Genomic DNA, 23,428 nt, shown 5'->3' with positions numbered 1-23,428 from the left:
TAGTGACGCAATAGAAGGGTTGTGATGTAATAAAGAAAGTACGAGAAAATGGAAGTTCTACTGCTTTTTATGTACTTTATCTGCTGTGGTCTCTTTGGTTTTGGGTACCGTGATTTCTTCTCAAGAATACACTTGCAAAAGAACATTTATATTTTAGACCATTTAGCTGACGTTCTGCCGATGTTCGCTAGATGGCAGTACCTTTCTAGCCATTACGTCGCGGGGACAGATTATTTGCTGCTTGTCCATGTCTGTTTTCAGTATTTACTTCCGCCAATAAAAATGGCAGCTTTGTAGCCCTTCGTGCTGTGTTTTTGTGTTGTCTTAAGTGCTTACAAAAACTCAGGTAGGTTGATACAAGTTTTGATTAACTGTAAAAAATTAATACCAGCGGTTTATTCGCTGATGTTGTGATTGAATAGCGGGTACCTAAATAATGGATGTCTCAATGACTTAAGTGTAATGTAATGGAACTGAGAGTCATGATCAAGTGCTAACAGCATATGGATCTGTGCAAAACTGCTGCAGTGAGTGCATATTTTTCATTCGAAAGATTATTTCTCGCTGATATGAAAGATAAGGGGCATATCAGCATATGTCTCAAAAACTGTTTCCACAAGCAATAATTATTGACGTTTCTTAACGTTAAAACACAGCCTCGGAATTGTAGTTCACAAGAAGATAACCGTAAGCGAAGCTAAACGCTGAAAACCCTTCAGATAACGGTTTTCAAGAGCTAAATAAGAATGCTGATGATGTGCCATCCCTCATAACTCCCTAATGAGCCCGCCCCACAAGTCTCTAATTTAGCGCCCTGTCTATTTGATTTCCCCTAGTTCCTCCAGAATGCAGAACGCCACAGAGGGTCGTCCTCTATTTGGAGGAGCCCTGTCAGCCACCATCCCTCACAGTGCCAAAGACATCAGGTGAGACTAAATATCATGATCAACATATTTCTATGGTCAACACTGTCAGCTGCGGAGGGAAAGCTGAACTGTCTCAAGAGCACATTTACCCCCCCCCCCCCCCTTGTATATGAACAGTGAATTGAGGGAGATTCCAGACAACCAGGAGGTTTTTGCCCACGACCACAATGACCAGAGCATCATCGTGGAACTACTAGAGTTACAGAGCCATGTCCAGAATGGAGACGCTGCCAGGTATGCACCAAAATGGTGAAGTGAGTGCATCCCAAATGGGACCCTATTCTCTTTATAGTGCACACTACTTTTGACCGAGGTTCATAGGGCCCTGGTCAAAAGTAGTGCACTATATGTAGACGAGTGCCATTTAGGATGAATCCTGTGTGTTTTTGCAGTGATTTACTTGAGCAGAAGCTCACCGGAACTGAGTACTGGCACCTCAAATGTTCTAGGTTTTGAGTTCCTGCATCTTATAGATTTTAGCTCAAAAGTATTGTGGTGTTCTTCCACCTATATATGAACAGTACCAGCACATATTTCAGTCCAAGTCAAGAATTGCAATAGGAAGTGCTCACTGCTCAGCCTCACCTCTTAACGTTACCTTTGACCTTGAGGTACCACTTTGAGGATGTAGCAGGGAGCAACAAGGCATCGGCCCCAGGGACATCAGAGGTCAGGGCTGTGGTGGCCTTGCCCAAGTCAGACCTCTCCCTGGAGGAGTGCAGCTCTGCCTTTCTGCTCACTGGAACACAGTGTGTGGCCAAGTTCAATGAGGAAGTACGTCTGTCTGTTTCTTTCTTAGTTTTGAAAATGTATTTATTCTTAGTAAAATTGTAACCTTGTTTTTTGAAAGGGAAAGTAAGTGCACTGTGACCTCTGACTGACAATCTCACCCGCAGCCTCGCGTGTCAATTCACGACCCTTTGCACAAACAGTAATGCCCATTCACCTTGGTAGTCATGTGTCCTATGCTCAAGAGGATTTATAGCCGAGTCTTTTTAGGAAATGCACAAGTGCTAGTCTTTTCCTTGTCACAGTCAGAAGGGTCATGTCAATTGCAGTTATATAGTCTGAGACCATGTGGAGGTTTATGGCATTCACCTCAACTGTTGGTAAACTCTAATTTGAACTGCTCTGGTTCCTTTTTATTTAGAATTGTACCTTATTTTGTTGCATTCCTTCCTCCAGGCCAAAAATACAGTGACCATTCACCTTGGCCTGTTCCGACTACCACAGTTCTCTACGGATGTTCTAGTGACCTTCAACGACCCCCTCAGCATAAGGTGAGGTTATACAGGGTGTTTGTCCCAAGTGCCACCGTATTCCCTATATAGTGCACTACTATTGAACAGTGCCCATAGGGGACTCCTGTCTATCCCTGGTGTTTTGTGAAATAGAAGACGTTAAATATAATTTCACAAAATCATTTATTTTTTGGGTCATATATGGATAAAGCATAGGTAGAGCATAATCTAGGCTAAAGGTACTATGGCAAAAGGTGTTATTTTATATTAATATAAATTAAACTGAAAACAGGATATCAATGTTTTCATTGTAACTACTGTAACTTGTTACAGATGCTATTGCCATGGTATTACCACGTTTTCCTAAGCTGCCTGTTAAGCGCTACTCCTTTTCCCTAACCTCTCCTCTCTGCCCTCCCAGCCCTGGCAGCAGCAGTGCAGTGGGGATGGGAGGAGAGCAGCAGGAGGACACAGAGCCATGGACGCTACAGGACTTCCAGCGTTTACTGCAGTCTCTCAGACTACACGACCCAGGCGTGTTTGGGTAGAAGAGGGCTTCAGGTCCAGCCCACCACACCGCTTCAACAGACATTGCCATTACACTCATCTCCAATCTTTTTGTACTCTGACGGACATAATGTAATATGCAAGTTACTGGTCACAGTAAAAACCACTCAAGATTGCTCTTTGGTTTTGGTTGTCTTCTCATGGTATCATTTGTGTTTACTTAAATTGTATGAACTTAGCTTATGCTGATATTATACTGAACAAAAATATAAACGCAACATGTAAAGTGTTGGTCCCATGTTTCATGAGCTGAAATAAAAGATCCCAGAAATGTTCCATATGCACAATCTTATTTCTCAAATTTTGTGCACAAATTTGTTTACATCCCTGTTAGTGAGCATTTCTCCTATGCCAAGATAATCCATCCACCTGACAGGTGTGGCATATCAAGAAGCTGATTAAACAGCATTAGCATTACACAGGTGCACCTTGTGCTGGGGACAAAAGGCCATTGTAAAATGTGCAGTTTTGTCACACAACACTGCCAAAGATTGTCTCTAGTTTTGAGGGAGTGTGCAATTGGCATGCTGACTGCAGGAATGTCCACCAGAGCAGTTGCCAGATCATTGACTGTTAATTTCTCTACCATAAGCTGCCTCCAATGTAGTTTTAGAGAATTTTGCAGTACAATTTTGCAGTGCTCTTGGCGGATGAATCCCGGTTTCAACTGTACCGGGCAGATGTCAGACCGCGTGTATAGAGTCATGTGGGCGAGCAGTTTGCTGATGTCAATGTTGTGAACAGAGTGCCCATGGTGGCGGTGCGGTTATGTTATGGGCAGGCATAAGCTACGTACAACGAGCACAATTGCATTTTATCGATGGCAATTTGAATTCACAGAGATACCGTGACGAGATCCTGAGACCCATTGTCATGCCATTCATCCACCTCCATCACCTCATGTTTTAGCATGATAATGCACTGCCCGTGTCACAAGGATCTGTACACAATTCCTGGAAGCTGAAAATGTCAGTTCTTCCATTGCCTGCATACTCACCAAACATGTCACCCATTGAGCATGTTTGGGATGCTCTGAATCGATGTGCACGACAGCATGTTCCAGTTTCCGCCAATATCCTGCAACTTCGCACAGCCATTGAAGAGTAGTGGAACAAAATTCCACAGGCCACAATCAACAGCCTGATCAACTCTATGCGAAGGAGATGTGTCGCTCTGCATGGGGCAAATGGTGGTCACACCAGATACTGACTGATTTTCTGATCCACGCCCCTACCTTTTCTATCTCTATTCCCAGTCGTGAAATCCATAGATTAGGGCCTAATGAATTTATTTAAATTGACTGATTTCCTTATATGAACTGTAACTCAGTCAAATATTTGAAATTGTTGCATGTTGCGTTACTATTTTTGTTCAATTTTAATCAGAAGTCACTATAAGCTCATAATCAGTGAAGTAGCAACATTTTCACTTTGCTATTTCCTTCACTTGTCATCTCCTTGGCAATGGAAAACAAGCCATGTTTAACTGCTACCCTTGAAAAGTCAATATTCATTTCCATTTGACAGCAATTACAAGTATTATTTTTTAATTTTTTTGGGGGGGGGGTGGCTGTTTTGCATCCTACAAAATTACATTACATGGCACTGCATATGGCTGTGTAACAAACCAATATCAGAGTCACATGTTAGTAAATAAATATCCTTCAGAGATTGGATCTAGACAAGACAATTAATACATTCATTAGAGATATCAAAATGCCTGTAATGGATGTACAGCAATTAAATAACCCAGCTGTGTCAAGTAAGCAGACCGAATGTACAATATCAGTCAACCTTAGAATCAATAGAAGCAGTAAGCTATACATCCAGGGAGCAATTTTACAGTAAGGCAAGCGGTATGAACAAATCCCACTATACTCTATAAAAATAAACTCGTGTCTAATTTCTGCCGTAAATTTATATTAAATGTGTGAAAACAATTGTTGCGATGGGTTTGTAAATCATTAAATCTACTCTGAAGGTCGATGCTTTCTATATTAATACTGTGCTGAGATTGTTCATGTGCGTTTGAAGAAGTCTTGCCTAATCTGTAGATGTTCTAATTATCTCTATTCTGTGTAGTAGAGGTTTCCTAGTACTCAAGCTACATCAATTCACACCAGTCAGTAACTTGATGAGGTAAGGGCGTTGTCATTAGTACAAGTGGAGGAAGCTTGTGACGAACATTCTGCAGAAGAATTAGGAACTATTCTGACTCAGAAACATCTTCCTATTCTTATTGGATGGATAAACTATTCTGCTGCATACCACAACGTGTCAGCAACCACAGCAGCCTATTGTTACCTCATTGTGCTTCATAGATCAGAAACCAGTTTGAATTAGATTCTTATTTGGAGTGTCGAACAAAGACCTTTGCTCAACTTTTTAAAAAAGTTGACACAGACGTAAACTCCTCCGCTATTTACATATATCTCAAGACCAAATGCATAAGCCTGGTCCCAGATCTGTTTACGCTGTATAGTCAATGACCATAGGAGTTGGCAAGACTGAACAAACAGATCTGGGATCAGGTTACAAACTCATTAAATTACCTACATTGCAGTCACACACCAAATCCCAAATCCTGGATGTCAGTAACCGCATTGAATTCTGATGCCTGGCACAAGATGGAGTGTTGGAACATAACTAACGAAATTACAGTTAACGAAAAGGTACGCTTAATCCAGTATAAACTAATTTATAGAATTTATTATACAAGAGACAAAATTCACAAATTCTACAGCACAACAGCAGTCATGTCTCAAGTGTAAAACTAACATGGATTTAATAAGCCATGCCTTCTGGGAGTGCAAAAATCCAAAAGTTATGGGCGGAGTTAGACAGTTGGCTGTCAGAAGTTTTACAATGTAAGTTTACTTTTAATCTGTCTATCTGCATATTTCAAGATGTGGGTGCGGTGAGATACTCAAATCAAGTGGACCATACTTTTCTCGTCAATTTCATTTTTTTTTTACTTCTCAAAAACTGGAAATCAAATTATCCTCCATCAATATGACAGTGGTATGAATCAAATGTATTATGTAAATATTGAAAAGGTGTGGGCTACGGATAAAAATAGAACAGTGCAATTTGAGGCCATATGGCAGAGTGCTACAAGCACTGGAATGTTCCAGGGGATGGAGGATGAGTGTGGTTGAGACATACGTGATGCGTATGGTTGCAGTGGGAACACGTGGGCCTGAGCAGATGTGATGCCATTTATGTTTGATGAAATTTGTGTGTCTGTTTGTCTTTTGTTTATGTATGGTTGTTATTGTTTGAGAAAAAGATACAAATAAAACCATACAAAAAAAGTATAATTCTGATGCCCGACTGCAATGTAGATGACGTGGCAATCATTGGTTAATTTATGCAGCGCAACTGCTTTGCAGATGGCCTGGAATACGGCCTGGGTCTCCCTTTCCTGATACTATCTGTGTTGCTGGCAGAGTAGAGCTTGCCCTGCCTGCCGGCTACTATCTGTGCTGCTGCCAGAGCTTCCTCAGTTCGTCCCAGAACAGTAGAGACAGGATGGTGTGTGGCCCCAGACGGAAGTAGGATGCACCCAGGCCTTTGTAGAGCCCTGTCACACCCTCCATCTTCAGTGTCTTCGAGAAGCAGTCCCCAAAACCTTTATAGAGCTCTCCCTGGAAATTAGAGTATATCCAGTCAGTTTTCAGAGCCATGTTAGAGAGTAGTACAATTACATTAAGACAATTCATGTGGTATACAGTGGGTCACTTGGGTCCCTTTCACCAATACTCTAGACCTGCAGGAATGTTAATCTTCATATTTTGCTCAACACACCCTTTCCCTCGTGAGAGTTTTTTTCAGAGCCGTGACAGCATACATTTTTAGTATGTGCATGTGATCACTGCGGGAATAGAACCCAGGACCTTGGTGTTGCTAGCCTAGCACCATGCTCTTACCAACTGAGCCAGACAGGAAGGACCATGTAAAGTAAACCACTGACCTTGCCTGTATGATCCACAGGTTGGTTGTAGAGCCGTGTGCTGACCACGTCAAAGGGTGTCATGGCTGCTACCACCACCACACTGCTGATCATCCCTGCACACAGAGCCACCAGCCAGCTGCCCTCTGGGAACACCTGGTGGGGGGGAGAGAGAAAAGGGTAACTTAGTGAGGTATGCTTAGAGCTGGTTTCCCGAAAACAACTTATAGGACGTGTCCCAGACACTGGAAAATCTCTACTGTAAGTGCCTTTTAGTCCAAGACTTTATCTGTGTCTATGGAACCATCCCTTAATGGTCCGACCGCCAGTATCCAGCTGTTAACACAGCAGATCATTTGATATGACTAAAATAATATCGATGCAGTGTTCTTCTGTAACATTAAACTTCTGTTAACAATTTAGTTTAGATGGAGCTGAATAATGACATAGCTAGTCATTTCTTCCCCACCAAACAGAGTTACGTAAACACCATGTAACTGGTGAAATATTATGAATGGTGTCAAATGTCCCAAAATGAACAGAGAACACCCTACCAAATACAGAGCACTGCTGTGGTCACCATAAGTACATAAGTACATTAAATACAGTATTTACAAATGGACACATTGGGAAATTACACATTTCCATCTAAAAGAACCCATGAGCACCAACATGTGACGTTCATAGGTTTCAAATGAAAGCTAAGAGGCCACCATTTTTAGAAACTAGGGCATATATACAGTACATACTGTAAAAACTGTTAAATCCCCATGGATTGATGAGGAATTGAAAAATTGTATGGTTGAGAGGGACGAGGCAAAAGGAATGGCAAATAAGTCTGGCTGGACAGCTAATCATCAAATGTACTGTAAATCGAGAAATCATGTGACAAAACTAAACAAAAAATTAAGAAACCGTACCATGAAACAAATATAAAATATATGAAGAATGACAGTAAAAAGCTTTCGAGAAACTTTTAAAGGAAATACCCCAGAATGACAAAGTGAAAACATGTTTTTAGAAATGTAATCAAATTTATTGAAAATTAAATACAGAAATCTTATTTAAGTATTCACACCCCTGAGTCGATACATGTTAGAATCATCTTTGGCAGTGATTACAGCTGTGAGTCTTTCTGGGTAAGTCTAAGAGCTTTGCACACCTGGATTGTACAACATTTGTACATTATTATTTTAAGAATTCTTCAAGCTTGTAACGTCATACCCAAGAAGACTCGATGCTGTAATCGCTGCCAAAGGTGCTTCAACAAAGTACTGAGTTAAGGGTCTGAATTCTTATGTAAATGTGATATGTTTTTTTTATTTGTCATAAATTTGTAAAAATCTCTAAAAACCCCATTATGGGGTATTGTGTGTAGGGGGGGAAATCAATTTAATCCATTTTAGAATAAGGCTGTAACGTAACAAAATGTGGAAAAAGTAATGAGGTCTGAAAACTTTCCAAGTGCACTGTAATTCTGAATCCAAACATTACACTGTTGATTTTATGTGCATTTTAGATTTACTGTACTTTTCACATTTGTTGATAATGAAATCCGAAAATACTCTGGATACATTCAGTACCATGATAAAAAAGAATCCTGGAAATGTGGGGTATGTGAAACATAAGACAAAAAAAAGTACAAGTGTTTGAGTGAGAGGACTAACTAGTGTCTCCAGGTGACCACACATCTCTCAAGTGTGCACAGTTCCAAAGTAATTTCTATGCACTTTTATGAATCAGAGTAATTACCTATAAGTTGCTTTTTTATGACCTGAGTTTTATATGGATATATATAGTACACATTTGGACTCACAGCTGTTTGGCTAGCTTGTATGACATTTATTATAATCCTCAACGTCTCATCTTTCAAAATACATACAGTCCTCTTAATTTTCAGCATTTCGCTCTCAGACAAAAGTTTCCTAATTAGTGGGAGGGATGGGGGCAACTTCTTGTTGCGTGCGGTGCTCAAATTCAGAACGGCTGTCATTCAAAACCCATACAGTGCTGTGAAGCGGAGACCTGACCTCTGACATTTATAGCATGTTACTGTACAGCCACTGCGTTCCAATTTAGGTGCTTATCAGTGGGCAAATCTGTCATTTTCAACCCACATTCGGGTACGAGTGTAAAGGGTTAAGAGTTTTTGGAAAACGTGGTCGCAAAAGAGATTTTATTGTAATTCTGTCACCAATCTTTGCATCTGCACAGTTCTTCCAGTAAATGTGTTTGTGACATTTGTGTACATTTTTTTCAACGTAGTCCTTGTATGGTTTGCAAAAAAATTTAATCAATGGTTTTTGTTTGAATTTTCACTTTAAAATGTATGCCAGAGTCAAAGAGTAATTCCATTATCGTGGAACTGCCCAAATACCTCTATGATATAAAAAACACATGTTTTATAAATTTACTTTGATGTGGAGTTTGTATTGTCAAAAACTACCAACATTCATGGGGCATAGGCCTAATGATGGAGTAGGCCAACAGAGACAAATATATTGATTGGTTTATGCCTACTTAGCTCTCTGAAATTAGATTTAGCAGGTGTAACAGTGTTTCTTTCGTCCCTCTCCTCGAACCAGGGACCCTCTGCACACATCAACATCCCATGAAGCATCTTTACCCATCACTCCACAAAAGCGGTGGCTCCTCTTTTGAACCTGTAGACTGTGTGCCTGCATTTCTCCTGCACTCTAAACGGTAAAGGTTCCTGGAGTATCCTTTAGGGGTTCTTCAAATTGAAAATGTGGGGAATCCCTATAAATTCTTAGGGGGAAAAAACAACGTATGTTTCCTCAAAGAACCTTTTGGGGTTCATTTTTTTAACTCCCTGTACAATATTTTAATAACAATATTGATTTAAATAATTGTTTATTTAGTGGCACCACAAATGTGAATTAATATTTACAAAATAATTTACATAACAATTTCTGCAGATAAGTCAGACCATAATAATACATTTACTTTATATAGAGCTTTTCATTACAATAACTTGTTTTATAAAATGTACAATAAAAGCCATACATTAAAAATGAATCATAGGTAAACTAACAATATTGTAGACTTAAATACAGATTTTTTGCTTTAGTGTGTGTCCAACAACCACTTAGTTTTGTTAGGAAGTTTGCCATCTTTAAGACCAGCCCTTATAACTTCACGCCAACTTCTCTTATCCCCAGAACACAGTAACTTAACATAAGTGTTTTGACATTTTTGGGAAATGTTACTGAAAAAAAATAAAAAATACAACCCTAAAGAGCCGCAAGTCCCATGGGGATGTCCTCTAGGGCGTGGATTTTCTCCCCAGCAAAGGACAGCGTGATTTCACTCACATTGTGAAATGAATTTCCGCCGATGTGCACTAAGAGTTGGGAGCGGTGAAATCTGTGTCAAAAGAAAATATTAATACACATACAATTAACAAAGAACATAAAAATGTTCAGCTGTAGTGTTATATAAGCATGCACACTTATGTTTATGAAGAAACAGATTATTTGTGCATAGGCATACCTTGTCACAGACATAAAGGCCACTCGGGTCCTCATTGAAGTAGGGCAAGGGCTGTGGTCTCGAGTCCTAGTAAAGCAATGATCTTACTACATACATATTTTTTATGTACTATGTATTGGCTACATTAGAGAAAGGGAAGGAATAAGAGCAAATACCTGTGTGCCTGTTCTGTATTGTCCTTCGGGGACTGTCGAAATAGCAGGATGATGTCCTCACCCCTGCCTCACGTCTAACTCTGCTATCATTTTGCCACTAGCCTTACGGAGTCCTTTAAATTTTATTTTGGTCTATATCCATTCCATGGATTTTATTCATTTTTGAGAAGATCTGAAAATAAAATTTGTACACATGTGTATGCTAATAGATTTCAGCTTGTTTTGACTGCTATGTAGGTTAAATGTACACTTCAAGTGCAGTTGTCCAACAACACATCCTTACCTTCTTCTTGATCCCAATTGCATTGTGTCCATGTTCTGTTCTATAAAGAATTTCAAAGGAAGAGAAAATGTGTCAAAGAACAGTTGAAGTCAGAAGTTTACATACACTTAGGTTGGAGTCATTAAAACTCGTTTTTCAACCACTCCACAAATTTCTTGTTAAACTATAGTTTTGGCAAGTCGGTTAGGACATCTACTTTGTGCATGACAAGTAATTTTTCCAACAATTGTTTACATACAGCTTATTTCACTGTATCACAATTCCAGTGGGTCAGAAGTTTACATACACTAAGTTGACTGTGCTTTTAAACAGCTTGGAAAATTCCAGAAAATGATGTCATGGCTTTAGAAGCTCCTGATAGAGCAATTTCCAAATGCCTGAAGGTACAACGTTCATCTGTACAAACAATAGTACACAAGTATAAACACCATGGGACCACACAGCCGTCATACCGCTCAGGAAGGAGACGCGTTCTGTCTCCTAGAGATGAACGTACTTTGGTGAGAAGTGCAAATAAATCCCAGAACAGCAAAGGACCTTGTGAAGATGCTGGAGGAAGATATCCACAGTAAAACTAGCTCTATATGGACATAACCTGAAAGGCCGCTCAGCAAGCAGAAGCCACTGCTTCAAAACCGCCATAAAAAAGCCAGACTACAGTTTGCAACTGCACATGGGGACAAAGATGATACTTTTTGGAGAAATGTCCTCTGGTCTAAAGAAACAAAAATAGAACCATTTGGCCATAATGACCATTGTTATGTTTGGAGGAAAAAGGGGGAAGCTTGCAAGCCAAAGAACACCATCCCAACTGTGAAGCACAGGGGTGGCAGCATCATGTTGTGGGGGTGCTTTGCTGCAGGAGGGACTGATGCACTTCAAAATAGATGGCTTCATGAGGAAGGAAAATGATGTGGATATATTGAAGCAACATCTCAAGACATCAGTCAGGAAGTTAAAGTTTGGTCGCAAATGGGTCTTCCAAATGGACAATGACCCCAAGCATAATTCCAAAGTTGTTCCAAGTTGGCTTAAGGACAGCAAAGTCAATGTATTGGAGTGGCCATCAAAGCCCTGACCTCAATCCCATAGAAAATGTGTGGGCAGAACTGAAAAAGTGTGTGCAAGCAAGGAGGCCTTCAAACGTGACTCAGTTACACCAGCTCTGTCAAGAGGAATGGGCCAAAATTCACCCAATTTATTGTGGGAAGCTTGTGGAAGGCTACCCAAAACATTTTACCCAAGGTTAAATTGTTTAAGGCAATACTACCACATACTAATTGAGTGCATGTAAACTTCTGACCCACTGGGAATGTGAAGAAATAAATCATTCTCTACTATTATTCTGACATTTCACATTCTTAAAATAAGTGGTGATCCTAACTGACCTAAAACAGGGAATTTTTACTCTGATTAAATGTCAGGAATTGTGAAAAACGGAGTTTAAATGTATTTGGCTAAGGTGTATGTAAACTTCCAACTTCAACTGTATATATATTAAATGAATATTGAAAGATAAATGGCATCGACAAACTTGAATGCAAAATAGAAGAACATATTGGAGAAAGCACTAGCCAATACAGTAAACGTACTGCCATACAGGCCTAATATGACATTTCAAGCTATCTTTGACACAAATTGTTCAATATTTTATCAGGCTGACTTGAAAGATTATACGCAACATTTTGCTGCGAGGCAATACTGTGTTTGGATTCTGAAGGGCATGCATTTATACAAAAGAGCTAGTCTAGTCACTGTATTAATACCATTATGCATTCGAATCCAATCTGTAGCTACCATCTAAGCTATTAATTTCCCTCCACAAGGGGGTATACATGTAACGTTTCCAAAACATGATAGTATAACTCCCCTTGTGAGTTCATAAAAGTATTGCATGCTGTAGCTGGTTATATAAAGAGGAAGTCCTCCATTGAATGATTCAGTTCATTGTAACATCTCGTCTGGACAGGTCACCGTCCTTAGTTGGCTAGCTAAAAAAAAAAAAAAGTTTGCTAGCTAGCAAACGTCAACGAAGCTAACGTTAGCTAGTTCATGCTCACAAAAAAAAGTGAGAACTGCTCTAGATTGGAAACTTACGTTAATGAGTGTAAAGCCATGTTGGCTTTATGGAAACGATATCCAATATGGGACAGAATATAGTTCAGGAAATAATACGAACCTAGTCCTGCCCAGTTAGGACATAGCTAATGGTACAGTAGCTCATAACGCCAACTGTCAAACTCAGCTTTCTAATATTTAAGTTAATTCTTCTGAACTATAGCTAACTAGCGTGACAGCTATAGTAACGTTAAGGAAGCTATTCACAGAAGACAATAATTGTATTCGTCATTCATTGGTATTTTATAAAAATTCTCTCGATACATATTCAGAGCCATACATCAACAACTTACCTTTTTAAACTGTTGGCGCATTCAATCTTGGCACGGGCGTTTTCAGTTGCGAAGTTCCCCGAAGAACTCCAGCAACAATGGGGGTTCCTCGATGAACCCACCTCCTAAGAAGTTCTTCGAATAACCTTTTGGGGCTGTTTTTCATTGCCAAGAACCTTAAGGTTCTTCGAGGATCTTAGAAGAACTCCAGTTGAATCCCTAATTTTTAGAGTGTACTACCACACAAATCTTTGCATCACAGGACCAACTCTTGCCTGCTCGCTGGACCGCTACTCAATTTAGGATATGTTAAACAGTCTGTCCCAAGAGAATCATCTTAACAACCCGTCCTAACCTGTAGGTCGACGACAAGCTCCTTGGAGGCAGCGAAGGAATAGAGTTGAGCAGCTGACCCCACGCTGACCCTGGGTACAGCTGCACTGGAGCCCCTCCACAGGCCTAGGATACCATGCTGCTTGTGGATCGCTGCCAGAGCATGGACCATGCCCTGAGAGAGAGGGAAGGGTGGAGGGGTAGAAGGGGTGAGAGATGGAGGGGTATAAGGACCGATGGAGGAGTAAGATGTAGAAATGGATGGAAGCGGTGAGTACAGTAGTTACAATGTATATGAACATTTGACAAACATGATTTATTTGATTGATGGAGGACTAGACTTTACCTGATGTTGATACTGATGTCCAACAGCTATAGAGGAAGTGGCCTGACTCTGAATGTGAGTCTTCACCTGAGTGATGGAAACAGGAATGTCAAGCCTTCACTCACCTCACCAACTGTCCTCAAGTCTAGAGCAGTGGTTGCAGGTGGTCCGCGATTTTAATAATTTTTAATAATATTTTACTTTATATATATTTTTAAACAGATGGGAGTATTCATGGTATTGTAACGAGCCTGGAAATCGACTCTGCCGCGCGAGTGTCAGAAGTGATCGGACCTTGCACCCACGACAGTGCGTGTGCTTGGCCGGTGAGCGCGTTCCTGTAATACGTGGAGTCGCAAGCTAACGCGAGGACACGCTCTTTGAAAGGAGGGAGTAGTGTAGCGACCCTGGGTTTATAAGCGCGGAAATCGACTCTTCCGCACGAGTATACTTTTGCGGCACAGTCGATAGCGCGCCGGACTTCGGGCTAGAAGGTCGAGGGTTCGAGACCTGCTCCCTACTGTTTCATTACAGTATCAAGCAATTTTACATTACTTCAATGAAAATTGTGTATATTAATATAAAAACAATAATAATCCTTTAATCTGTTACATAAAATTGACCAAATTAGACCAGCAAGCTAAAAGATTCTGCGACTCCGCGAATGGTGGTCCTCAAGAGCTTTTGACGATGATTTGGTGGAACCCGGAAGGGAAAAGGTTGGGAACCGCTTGTCTGGAGGCTACACCACTGAAAACTACAGGGCAGACATTCAAAAGCACCTGTATATGGTCACTCACTAGCCGTAAAATGTAAACACACAAATGATAATCCATAATGCGGGGCATGCGCAATACTCACCAAGTAGATGGGACTTCCCATCACTGCCCCCACGACTCCAGCGGCAGCCCCTGCTAGTGTGGTTTTAGCAGCACTAACCCTCCCGTCCGTGTGGATGTATCCAGATGACTCAATGATTGAATACGACCCAAGCCTCACTCCATTCATGAAAAACTGATAGACAAGTCCGGGTACCAACCCTTTCTGTAAACCAGCGAGTCCATCTACTTTGCCGATAGTGTAAAAAGCGTGGAAAACGTTGCGGTAGTAAACCTGGTAGGTCCCCCGGCTTTTGAGCTCTCCTTGTAATTGCATCCGAGTTTTGACAACCTCCAGTGGGTTAGTGAACAGGCAAGCTCCGCAGGCAGCTGCCCCGCTCAATATAAAATCCATTGTTAAATGGGCTCGACCTTAGCGAAATTAAATTCGGTATATGAAGGATATGTAGAAGTACAAATCGCCGGTTCTAGGCAGAATCTGTCAAAATCCCAAGGTCACAGACTACTGCGGGACGATAATAAACAATCGGTCGAACCCTAAAAATTGTTTGTATGTTCCATTGTGGTATTTCTACTCTGTATTCCTTCCTCTCGTCTGTCCTTTAAACGGTGTCCTTGCCATGTTCATCAGCTGTTTATCAGCTAATCAGGACCAGCGCGCACATATCACGTGTGCAATGTGCTGATGAATCCATCCAAAGCCTTGGCTTGTCTTCTTGCCCAATGAAAACGCACATCCTTCATCCGGCTTCTTTTGATTGGACGATCAGAGCACAATGTAGAGTACCGTTGGCCAACCTGGAATCAGGGGTAGACGTAACATAGGGCGGATTTGATTATACTGATCTTGCAGGGCACCGATCTATCGCCGGTGATGTGAACGGGCAAAAGCAGTGAGCGCACTCCCCAATCGAACATGAATCTGCGCCTCTCGGTCATGTCGACAAGACAGCATGGTGTATCATCAAGAAACATACATCTCTTTTCCATAAAATGTTAGAGTTTTTAAACTAGGTTTCATTGGGAAGGCAGATAGTGTTTCTATCAAAAGCAAATAACTTTTGCATGTTAAAACACCGATTTCTACTCATTACTCCACCTACTTAAGACGATTTCGCCGTGGGCTTTGAACAGGGCACCTGGCTCACGCCTGGGAGGCAGTCCGGTTCCAAAACTAATACAATACATTTTTACTGGGTGCAAACTCCACCTACCCGGGGCCTGGCCAGATTAATTGAATCCCTCATGTAAACGTAAATCTGGGACACTCCAATTAGTGTGATGTGTTACATTTCGTATGGTATGTATTAATTTGTAGATGTCCATCATCCATTTTATATGATATGTTACAAATTACAATTTGTATATGTAAACAAAAACGAAGGGAAGCAAGCACTGCTAAGGTATACAATAGTAGATTTTGGTAGACAGGTGCTCTTTGGTAAAAGGGGTAAATTGGTCATCAAAAATGAAGCACCAAGGCACTCTTTAATATAATTAATTAAAATGCCTTCATTTGTGTGGCATGTTCAATGGAAACAAAATGTAAAAACTCTGACCCGTTTCGGCTGCATGGCCTTCATCAGGGAGTACAACGATATAATACATGTCCTCTTTTGAAAAGCTTTTTCCAATCACCCCTGATTTGAAGTGGTTACAGAAGTCTTTGGACAAAATCTAGTAAGCAATACTACACACATTATTAAAAAGTGAAATACTGTAGATATGTTATAAAAAATGCTAGAAGCATCAGAACCCCTAGAAAGGCAGTTTTAACCTTGGGGCGGCAGGTAACCCAACTTCGTTTTTAATTCTCACTGAAGTTTCTAGCCACATCTATAAACTAGCTAATTGGGAAGGGCTCATGAGGGCACTGCGTTGTTTTACTGTGCATTCGGAAAGTATTCAGACCCCTTGACTTTTCCACGTTTTGTTACATTACAGCCTTATTCTAAAACTGTTCCCCCCCCTCATCAATCTACACACAATACCCCATAATGACAAAGCAAAACAAGGTTTGTATTTTTTGTGTGCAATTTAAAAATAAAAATAAATCACATTTACATAAGTATTCAGACCCTTTACCAAGTACCTTGTTAAAGCACCTTTGGCAGCAATTACAGCCTCGAGTCTTCTTGGTATGACGCTACAAGCTTGGCACACCTGTATTTGGGGAGCTTCTCCCATTCTTCTCAAGCGCTGTCAGATTGGATGGGAAGCATCGCTGCACAACTATTTTCAGGTCTCTCCAGAGATGTTCGATCGGGTTCAAGTCCGGGCTCTGGCTGGGCCACTCTGAAGCCAATCCTGTGTTGTCTTGGCTGTGTGCTTAGGGTTTTTATCCTGTTGGAAGGTGAACCTTCTCCCCAGTCTGAGGTCCTGGGGCACTCTAGAGAAGGTTTCCATCAAGGATCTCTCTGTACTTTGCTCCGTTCATCTTTCCCTCGATCCTGACTAGTCTCCCAGTCCCTGCTGAAAAACATCCCCGCAGCATGATTATGTAAATAAGGTATTTCTGTTTTTTTATTTTTAGTACATTTTCAAAAATGTCTAACAACCTGTTTTCACTTTGTTATTATGGGGTACTGTGTTTTATTTAATCCACTTTAGAATAACAAAATGTGGAAAAAGTCAAGGGGTCTGAATACTTTCTGAATGCACTGTAAATGCCAAAGAATGGGACATGTAGCTGTTCAATGTAAAGGAAGCAAAAAGTGTGGAGGGGAACATGATTACGGTGAATGTAGGAGAAATGTAAAAGTTAAGTGTTGTAATTGTGAGGGGGAACATAGTGCAGCATTTGGTGGATGCCAGGTGCAGAGAGAGACTACAGATGCTCATAGATATAGAATTAGTCATGATGTATCGTATGCAGAGGCTGGTGGAACTACAGTGTGGAATAATAGAGTTCCATGGCTGCTCCTGTAGTAAGGGGCTGGTGTCTCTGCTGGTCCTGGCATGGTTTTGAGGCCTGTTCAGAGATCTTGCGCCCATGAATGTGCGGTGTCAAAGGACATTTTGATAATGAATAAAGTTGACTTCATAGCTTTTATTGGTAAGGTTATCAATATGACTCGGGTTGTGGAAAACAGAAATGCCAGGTTGAAGGTTATTGTGGAGACGGCAAAATAGATATTGGGAGTAACAGATGCTACTGTTGAAATGGTTGTTGACATGCTGAACAATCCTAAGGATGGAGTGGTTCAGATGATATAGATCAAGTTTAATGGGGTATGGGGGGTTGGGGAGGGGTTTTGGTGGGAGATTGTGGTAAAAGTTGGTAGGGATTTATTTGTTTTGTTTTTTATTTTCATGGTAGTACAGAATGGGGCAGATGATGATTGATCGTACATTCCAGCACAGTAGGTGGCGGCATGCACTTTAACGATTGTTTGCGGACCGCAAAGTTAATTTATTTTTATTAACAACAAATCAATACAGAAAGTACATGTGGGAACACAAGGATATATAGATTATATACAATGGACAATTGAGCTAGGGGGTACAATATCACATTACACAAGGACCTTAAGGGACATACATACACTTATAATTCTAACAGCTTTTTTGTTAGTAGAGTATTTAATTGTCTTAAAATACATTTTTATTTATTTTCGTAGGGTAAGAAAATTTGTTTTTTTGTTTGTAAATTTACATTTGTGAATATGAAATTTGGCCAAAAGAATAATGAAACTAATTACATAAAAATGTTCAGCTTATTCCTATCGTAGGTAAAGAATCCAAGCAGTACACCTCTCCACAATAGTGTTAAACCTTCATAAAAGTGTTAAATTATAAATATACTGATGTCTTGCCACAGTTTTCTTACATGAATACAATGCCAAAAAAGATGCAACACTGTTTCTGGGTGGTCATTACAAAAGGAGCAATTTGAGTTGATGTTTTCCTTAAACTTCTTCATATAGTGGTTGGCAGGATAATATTTCTGAATAATTTTAAAGGAAACTTCCTTAATTTTGTTAACAAGTAGGTATGTGTTTGGCAACATCCAAACTTTTTTCCAACAGATATTATCAATAAATCCATTCCAATAAGGCATGACATAAGGTGTAGATAGATACAACATCCTGCTGAAACAAGGTTCGTATCGCTCTGTTGTTGAATGGACCAAAAGAGAAACAAATCTTTGCTACTGATGAGTCAACAGGGTCAATAGAAGGTAGGCTCTGAGGGTCTTGACACGTTCCTGAATAATAGAGCAACACCTGAGGGAATGGCATCTAAAACAATTGCAAAATCTTTAGGTGTTACAGGGACCTTGTAAAAGTGATAAGAATTCCTTATAACTGAGTAAAAAACCCTCTGCAGTTACCAGTTGGCTCAACAGGATATTATTTCGGAAAAAATATTCTAAAAACAAAACCTGCCGATGAAAAGCAGAAATTTTCTCTGGAACTTTGTCAATATTAGAATTGCAAAACAACATGATGTTAAGGCCACCAAAAGTAGAGAAGACATGATGAGGAATAAAATTCCAGATAGAAGTGGGTCTTCTTAGGAATTGTTTTATCCAATTGATCTTAAAAGTATTATTTAGGGTACTAAAGTCCAGAAAATTCAGCCCACCATTCTCATAAGTGTTCATTACAACAGTTTTCCTAATGTAATGGGGTTTCTCCAAAGAAAGTTGAAAAGCATCTGGTCTATCTCCTTGCTTATTTTACTGTCAAGATATAAAGATAGAGCGCCATATGTTAGTCTAGAGATAACATCAGCCTTAAGATGGGCTCTTGAGGACGACTCTCACTGCTCGACATACGTTATCAATTTGGGCACCAGGCGTGTCCGTATAGCCTCTCCCTGCTGATGGTTTGTCGAGACTGATTGTTTATACGGTAGTGGCTACCAAGTTCAGCTCCATCTAGTTTTTGCGTTGGGGATAACATTGTTGATAACTGTAGCATTTTAGCTAAGCCTTTTCTTAAAAGTGATCCGCTTGAATGCGCCCCTTGGGTTTCCCTCGCAATGCAAAACAAGACGGAAGAGACCTGTGTGACGCTAGCAACAAAAAAAGGATTAGCCAAAATAGTTTAAGTTGAGGCTCGCCTTCAAAATAAAAGTCCCCCATTGAAAGAAATTCAAACGGATACAAATAGTGGAATCATACCATATTTGGACTAGATAATGCTAAACAAAGGTCGGAATGTTGTTATATAAATTAAACATAAAAGACAATAAAATGTTAATTTGACAAAAAAAAGTTTTTAAAAATCTGTTGATATAGCATTGTGGACTACCCCTTAAAAGCAACTTCTCATTTTGAAAATGGCCTATGTGGCGTCGATATGAGTCAGAAACATTTATTCTAGTGTCAAAATGGACAACAAGGTGTAAATAGAAAAATGTTGTCGTCAGTCTCGTGCAAAACTGAGATTTGTGATAGGAAAAAAAATGTCACGGATTGAAGGGTACCATAACAGTTTTCAGTGGGACCTGATCTTAATGCCCATGGTCAATTTGGTTTCACATTCGATATCCCTATGGGGCTAGTTAGAGACAATCAGTAAATTACACAATGTATGAGACAATATTTTAAAAGGTCCATAGCTCCAAATGTCAATTACTTAAAAACCTCAAACCAACTATAAATTGTAGAAATGCATATACAAATATTTAAAGCATTAATGAGACAACTAAAAGATGTGCAACATTAAAATATTGTCCCATTTACATTGTGTAATTTATTGAGGTCCCTATCCAAAGTCAAACCAATTTTGACATTGTTGCACACCAGCCTGAAGCTTATTGGCTAAAAAATTTGGCTCTCCCAACCTGCGAACACACAAGAGACACCCACATCAAACCACACCCCGAAACCAACTCACTTTTGAATTCAGTCATGGCTGGAAGCATTTCTTAATGAACCAAATCTAAAACGAGAACGAATTAGGAAATGCTTTCATCAGGAACAGGAACATCAGGAACATCAGGAACAGGCTTTGGAGATCTAAAATGAGAACGAATTAGGAAATGCTTTCATCAGGAACAGGAACATCAGGAACAGGCTTTGGAGATCTTTTGTTCTATGAGATAATTTTTTTATTTAACCTTTATTTAACCAGGTAGGCAAGTTGAGAACAAGTTCTCATTTACAACTGCGACCTGGCCAAGATAAAGCAAAGCAGTTCGACACATACAACAACACAGAGTTACACATGGAGTAAAACAAACATACAGTCAATAATACAGTAGAAAAACAAGTCTATATACAATGTGAGCAAATGAGGTGAGATAAGGGAGGTAAAGGCAAAAAAGACCATGGTGGCGAAGTAAATACAATATAGCAAGTAAAACACTGGAATGGTAGATTTGCAGTGGAAGGATGTGCAAAGTAGAAATAGAAATAATGGGGTGCAAAGGAGCTAAATAAATAAATAAATACAGTAAGGGAAGAGGTAGTTGTTTGGGCTAAATTATAGATGGGCTATGTACAGGTGCAGTAATCTGTGAGCTGCTCTGACAGCTGGTACTTAAAGCTAGTGAGGGAGATTTTTGTAGTTCGTTCCAGTCATTGGCAGCAGAGAACTGGAAGGAGAGGCGGCCAAAGGAGGAATTGGTTTTGGGGGTGACCAGAGAGATATACCTGCTGGAGCGCGTGCTTCAGGTGGGTGCTGCTATGGTGACCAGCGAGCTGAGATAAGGGGGGACTTTACCTAGCAGAGTCTTGTAGATGACCTGGAGCCAGTGGGTTTGGCGACGAGTATGAAGCGAGGGCCAGCCAACGAGAGCGTACAGGTCGCATTGATGGATAGTATATGGGGCTTTGGTGACAAAACGGATGGCACTGTGATAGACTGCATCCAATTTACTGAGTAGGGTATTGGAGGCTATTTTGTAAATGACATCGCCGAAGTCGAGGATTGGTAGGATGGTCAGTTTTACGAGGGTATGTTTGGCAGCATGAGTGAAAGATGCTTTGTTGCGAAATAGGAAGCCAATTCTAGATTTAAATTTCTAAAAACAAAGATGTTTGATGCGAGTCTGGAAGGAGAGTTTACAGTCTAACCAGACACCTAGGTATCTGTAGTTGTCCACATATTCTAAGTCAGAACCGTCCAGAGTAGTGGTGCTGAATGCATTTAGTTTTACTTGTATTTGAGAGCAGTTGGAGGCCACGGAAGGAGAGTTGTATGGCATTGAAGCTCGTCTGGAGGATTGTTAATATCAGTCAGTTAACATGACCTTTATGAATTATGAAGCCTTTATGTGCGTTATGTACTTTTTCTATTACATAAACGCTTCAAAATTGACAAAAAGTGACGTTAGCTGATGAAGATTATCTCATAGACTAAAATGTATAAGATCTCCTAACCCCGTGTTTACCACATATCTTATTTTCGGGGGTTTTCCATAACCCCATAATTTCTCCATAGGCTTTTTCCAAAGAATCCTGGCGGACCATGTCGGAGTTAGTAAATACAAAAAATACTATTTATCTCTATTTTACTGAGGTATAAAGAAACAGGAGTTTATTTGCTGAAATGTCTGCTGATCACAGAACGGTGTCGATTCCCGCGTATTAAAAGGGACATGCGGCTATTTGAGACATCTTTTAAATTAAATTTGATGATATTTTCTTCCAGGGCAGGCGTTATGGGCGGGTCTTAGGGGGGCCTGCCCTAACGTACCTCCTTGCCCTTCCAAATAAAATATTGAATATTGAACATTTATTTGACCGAGACGCGCGCCGACAGAGAGACACATCAATCTCAGTTAAAGCACCCGAGCGAGCGAAACAGCGCCCCTCTTGTCTCGGTATGTGAAGACCATGTATCTGATGCTGTCTGGAACAAAAGAGTATGTATGGCATCTCATACTATTTCTGTCCCTACAGTTTCGCTCGCTCGGATGCTTTCTCCGGTGATATAGTTTCAACATCTGTCCAGTATAAACCCAATGCGTTTCAATGTGAATAATATGCAGACCCAAGCCCATTGTCAGGGCGGAGACATGAGCATATCCCCGTCCAGCCCAGCCTCACATTCAATTCGCGCATATATGTACAAAATGTATTTCAGCAGATTTCGTGCGTTTTTGTGCATTTTTGGGGTGGTTCAATTCGTTTGAAAATACACGAATTTCTGTGCTACTTAATTCGTGCGAAAAGACACGAATTTAACCAGTAGGCGACACACAAGCCGTTGCAACAACCATAGACGCGATCGCCTGTATTTATTTATTTTACGTTATGAATATATAGATATTTTGTCTTTTTTTAACCATTTAACCATAAGAGGTTATATATATATTGTCTTTATTTAATCCCTATTAAAACATTGTGGTTTTATGCCTATATGTACTGTTATCATTTTTCTGAACAGACTTTTCAGGATAGAATGAATGTAAGCAATGCATGATGGTTAATGGTGTTTTATTCGGTTGTAGTTCCATGTATTTCTTAATAAAAATAAACGTGTAAACCATTTTTATTGAACAGAATGTAACTGAAAATACAATGGCAGCCTTGCCATTGTCCATCAATAACAAAACTTTTTTTTTTCGTATAACATTTGGGGAAACGTATGCGGTCATTGTAGTCTTACATTTTGTTGGCCAACCAAAATTACCAAAACGTTAACCCGTAATAAGGCTAGGGTGGCTGAGTGTAAATACATGGCTCTGAGTGTAAGCACCTTTTCACTAGAAACGTTCTTGTGTTCAAATTACCGTCAGTGCGAAATAGCTAGAAAGCTTTCGTATTTCCACTTGGCTGCACCTACGGTTACGATAACGATAAATCAAGTGCAATACCTGCGTCGACCTGTGTCGAGCAGCAAAACACCGGAAAGCTTCTAGCCTACCGGAAAGTTACAAGAAGAACAAGAATAGTTACCTCATCCGGTCATGTGACACTCTGGATGCCCCCTAAAAGCAATTTCAACCG

General features: G+C 40.2%; 2 protein-coding genes across 3 annotated transcripts; one reads left to right on the top strand and one right to left on the bottom strand.

Moving 5' to 3' along the window:
- Positions 1-249: 249 nt before the first annotated feature.
- rangrf (RAN guanine nucleotide release factor) lies at positions 250-3,010 on the top strand. 2 transcript variants are annotated; one of them, XM_071337564.1, is made up of 6 exons: positions 250-346; positions 837-926; positions 1,044-1,160; positions 1,538-1,700; positions 2,112-2,206; positions 2,589-3,010. In XM_071337564.1, exons 2-6 carry the CDS (start codon positions 847-849, stop codon positions 2,713-2,715), a joined length of 582 nt encoding a protein of 193 aa, XP_071193665.1. In that variant the 5' UTR covers positions 250-346; positions 837-846; the 3' UTR covers positions 2,716-3,010. The 2 variants fall into 2 exon arrangements, with proteins under 2 accessions (XP_071193665.1, XP_071193666.1); XM_071337565.1 differs by having other exon boundaries at positions 315-527.
- A 2,412-nt stretch (positions 3,011-5,422) lies between these two features.
- slc25a35 (solute carrier family 25 member 35) lies at positions 5,423-15,191 on the bottom strand. Its single transcript, XM_071337563.1, has 5 exons — positions 14,546-15,191; positions 13,706-13,771; positions 13,382-13,534; positions 6,707-6,841; positions 5,423-6,380 (listed from the first exon to the last, which is right to left on the bottom strand). The coding sequence occupies exons 1-5, from the start codon at positions 14,915-14,917 to the stop codon at positions 6,210-6,212; spliced, it is 897 nt and encodes a 298-aa protein (XP_071193664.1). The 5' UTR covers positions 14,918-15,191; the 3' UTR covers positions 5,423-6,209.
- Positions 15,192-23,428: the final 8,237 nt, after the last annotated feature.

Source organism: Salvelinus alpinus, chromosome 13 (genome assembly GCF_045679555.1).
Source record: "Salvelinus alpinus chromosome 13, SLU_Salpinus.1, whole genome shotgun sequence".
NCBI classification, from domain to species: domain Eukaryota; kingdom Metazoa; phylum Chordata; class Actinopteri; order Salmoniformes; family Salmonidae; genus Salvelinus; species Salvelinus alpinus.
Note: the sequence above shows the minus strand (reverse complement) of the source record. Positions and strands in the feature narration are given on the sequence as shown.

Excerpts from the sequence above, each read along its gene's own strand:
- rangrf (XM_071337564.1), top strand. The coding sequence starts at position 847 with ATGCAGAACGCCACAGAGGGTCGTCCTCTATTTGGAGGAGCCCTGTCA. Across the intron at positions 927-1,043 it reads CACAGTGCCAAAGACATCAG|TGAATTGAGGGAGATTCCAG; the intron begins GTGAGACTAAAT and ends GTATATGAACAG. Across the intron at positions 2,207-2,588 it reads AACGACCCCCTCAGCATAAG|CCCTGGCAGCAGCAGTGCAG; the intron begins GTGAGGTTATAC and ends CTGCCCTCCCAG.
- slc25a35 (XM_071337563.1), bottom strand. The coding sequence starts at position 14,917 with ATGGATTTTATATTGAGCGGGGCAGCTGCCTGCGGAGCTTGCCTGTTC. Across the intron at positions 13,535-13,705 it reads GACATCAGTATCAACATCAG|GGCATGGTCCATGCTCTGGC; the intron begins GTAAAGTCTAGT and ends CCTCTCTCTCAG. Across the intron at positions 6,842-13,381 it reads AGCTTGTCGTCGACCTACAG|GTGTTCCCAGAGGGCAGCTG; the intron begins GTTAGGACGGGT and ends CCCCCCCACCAG.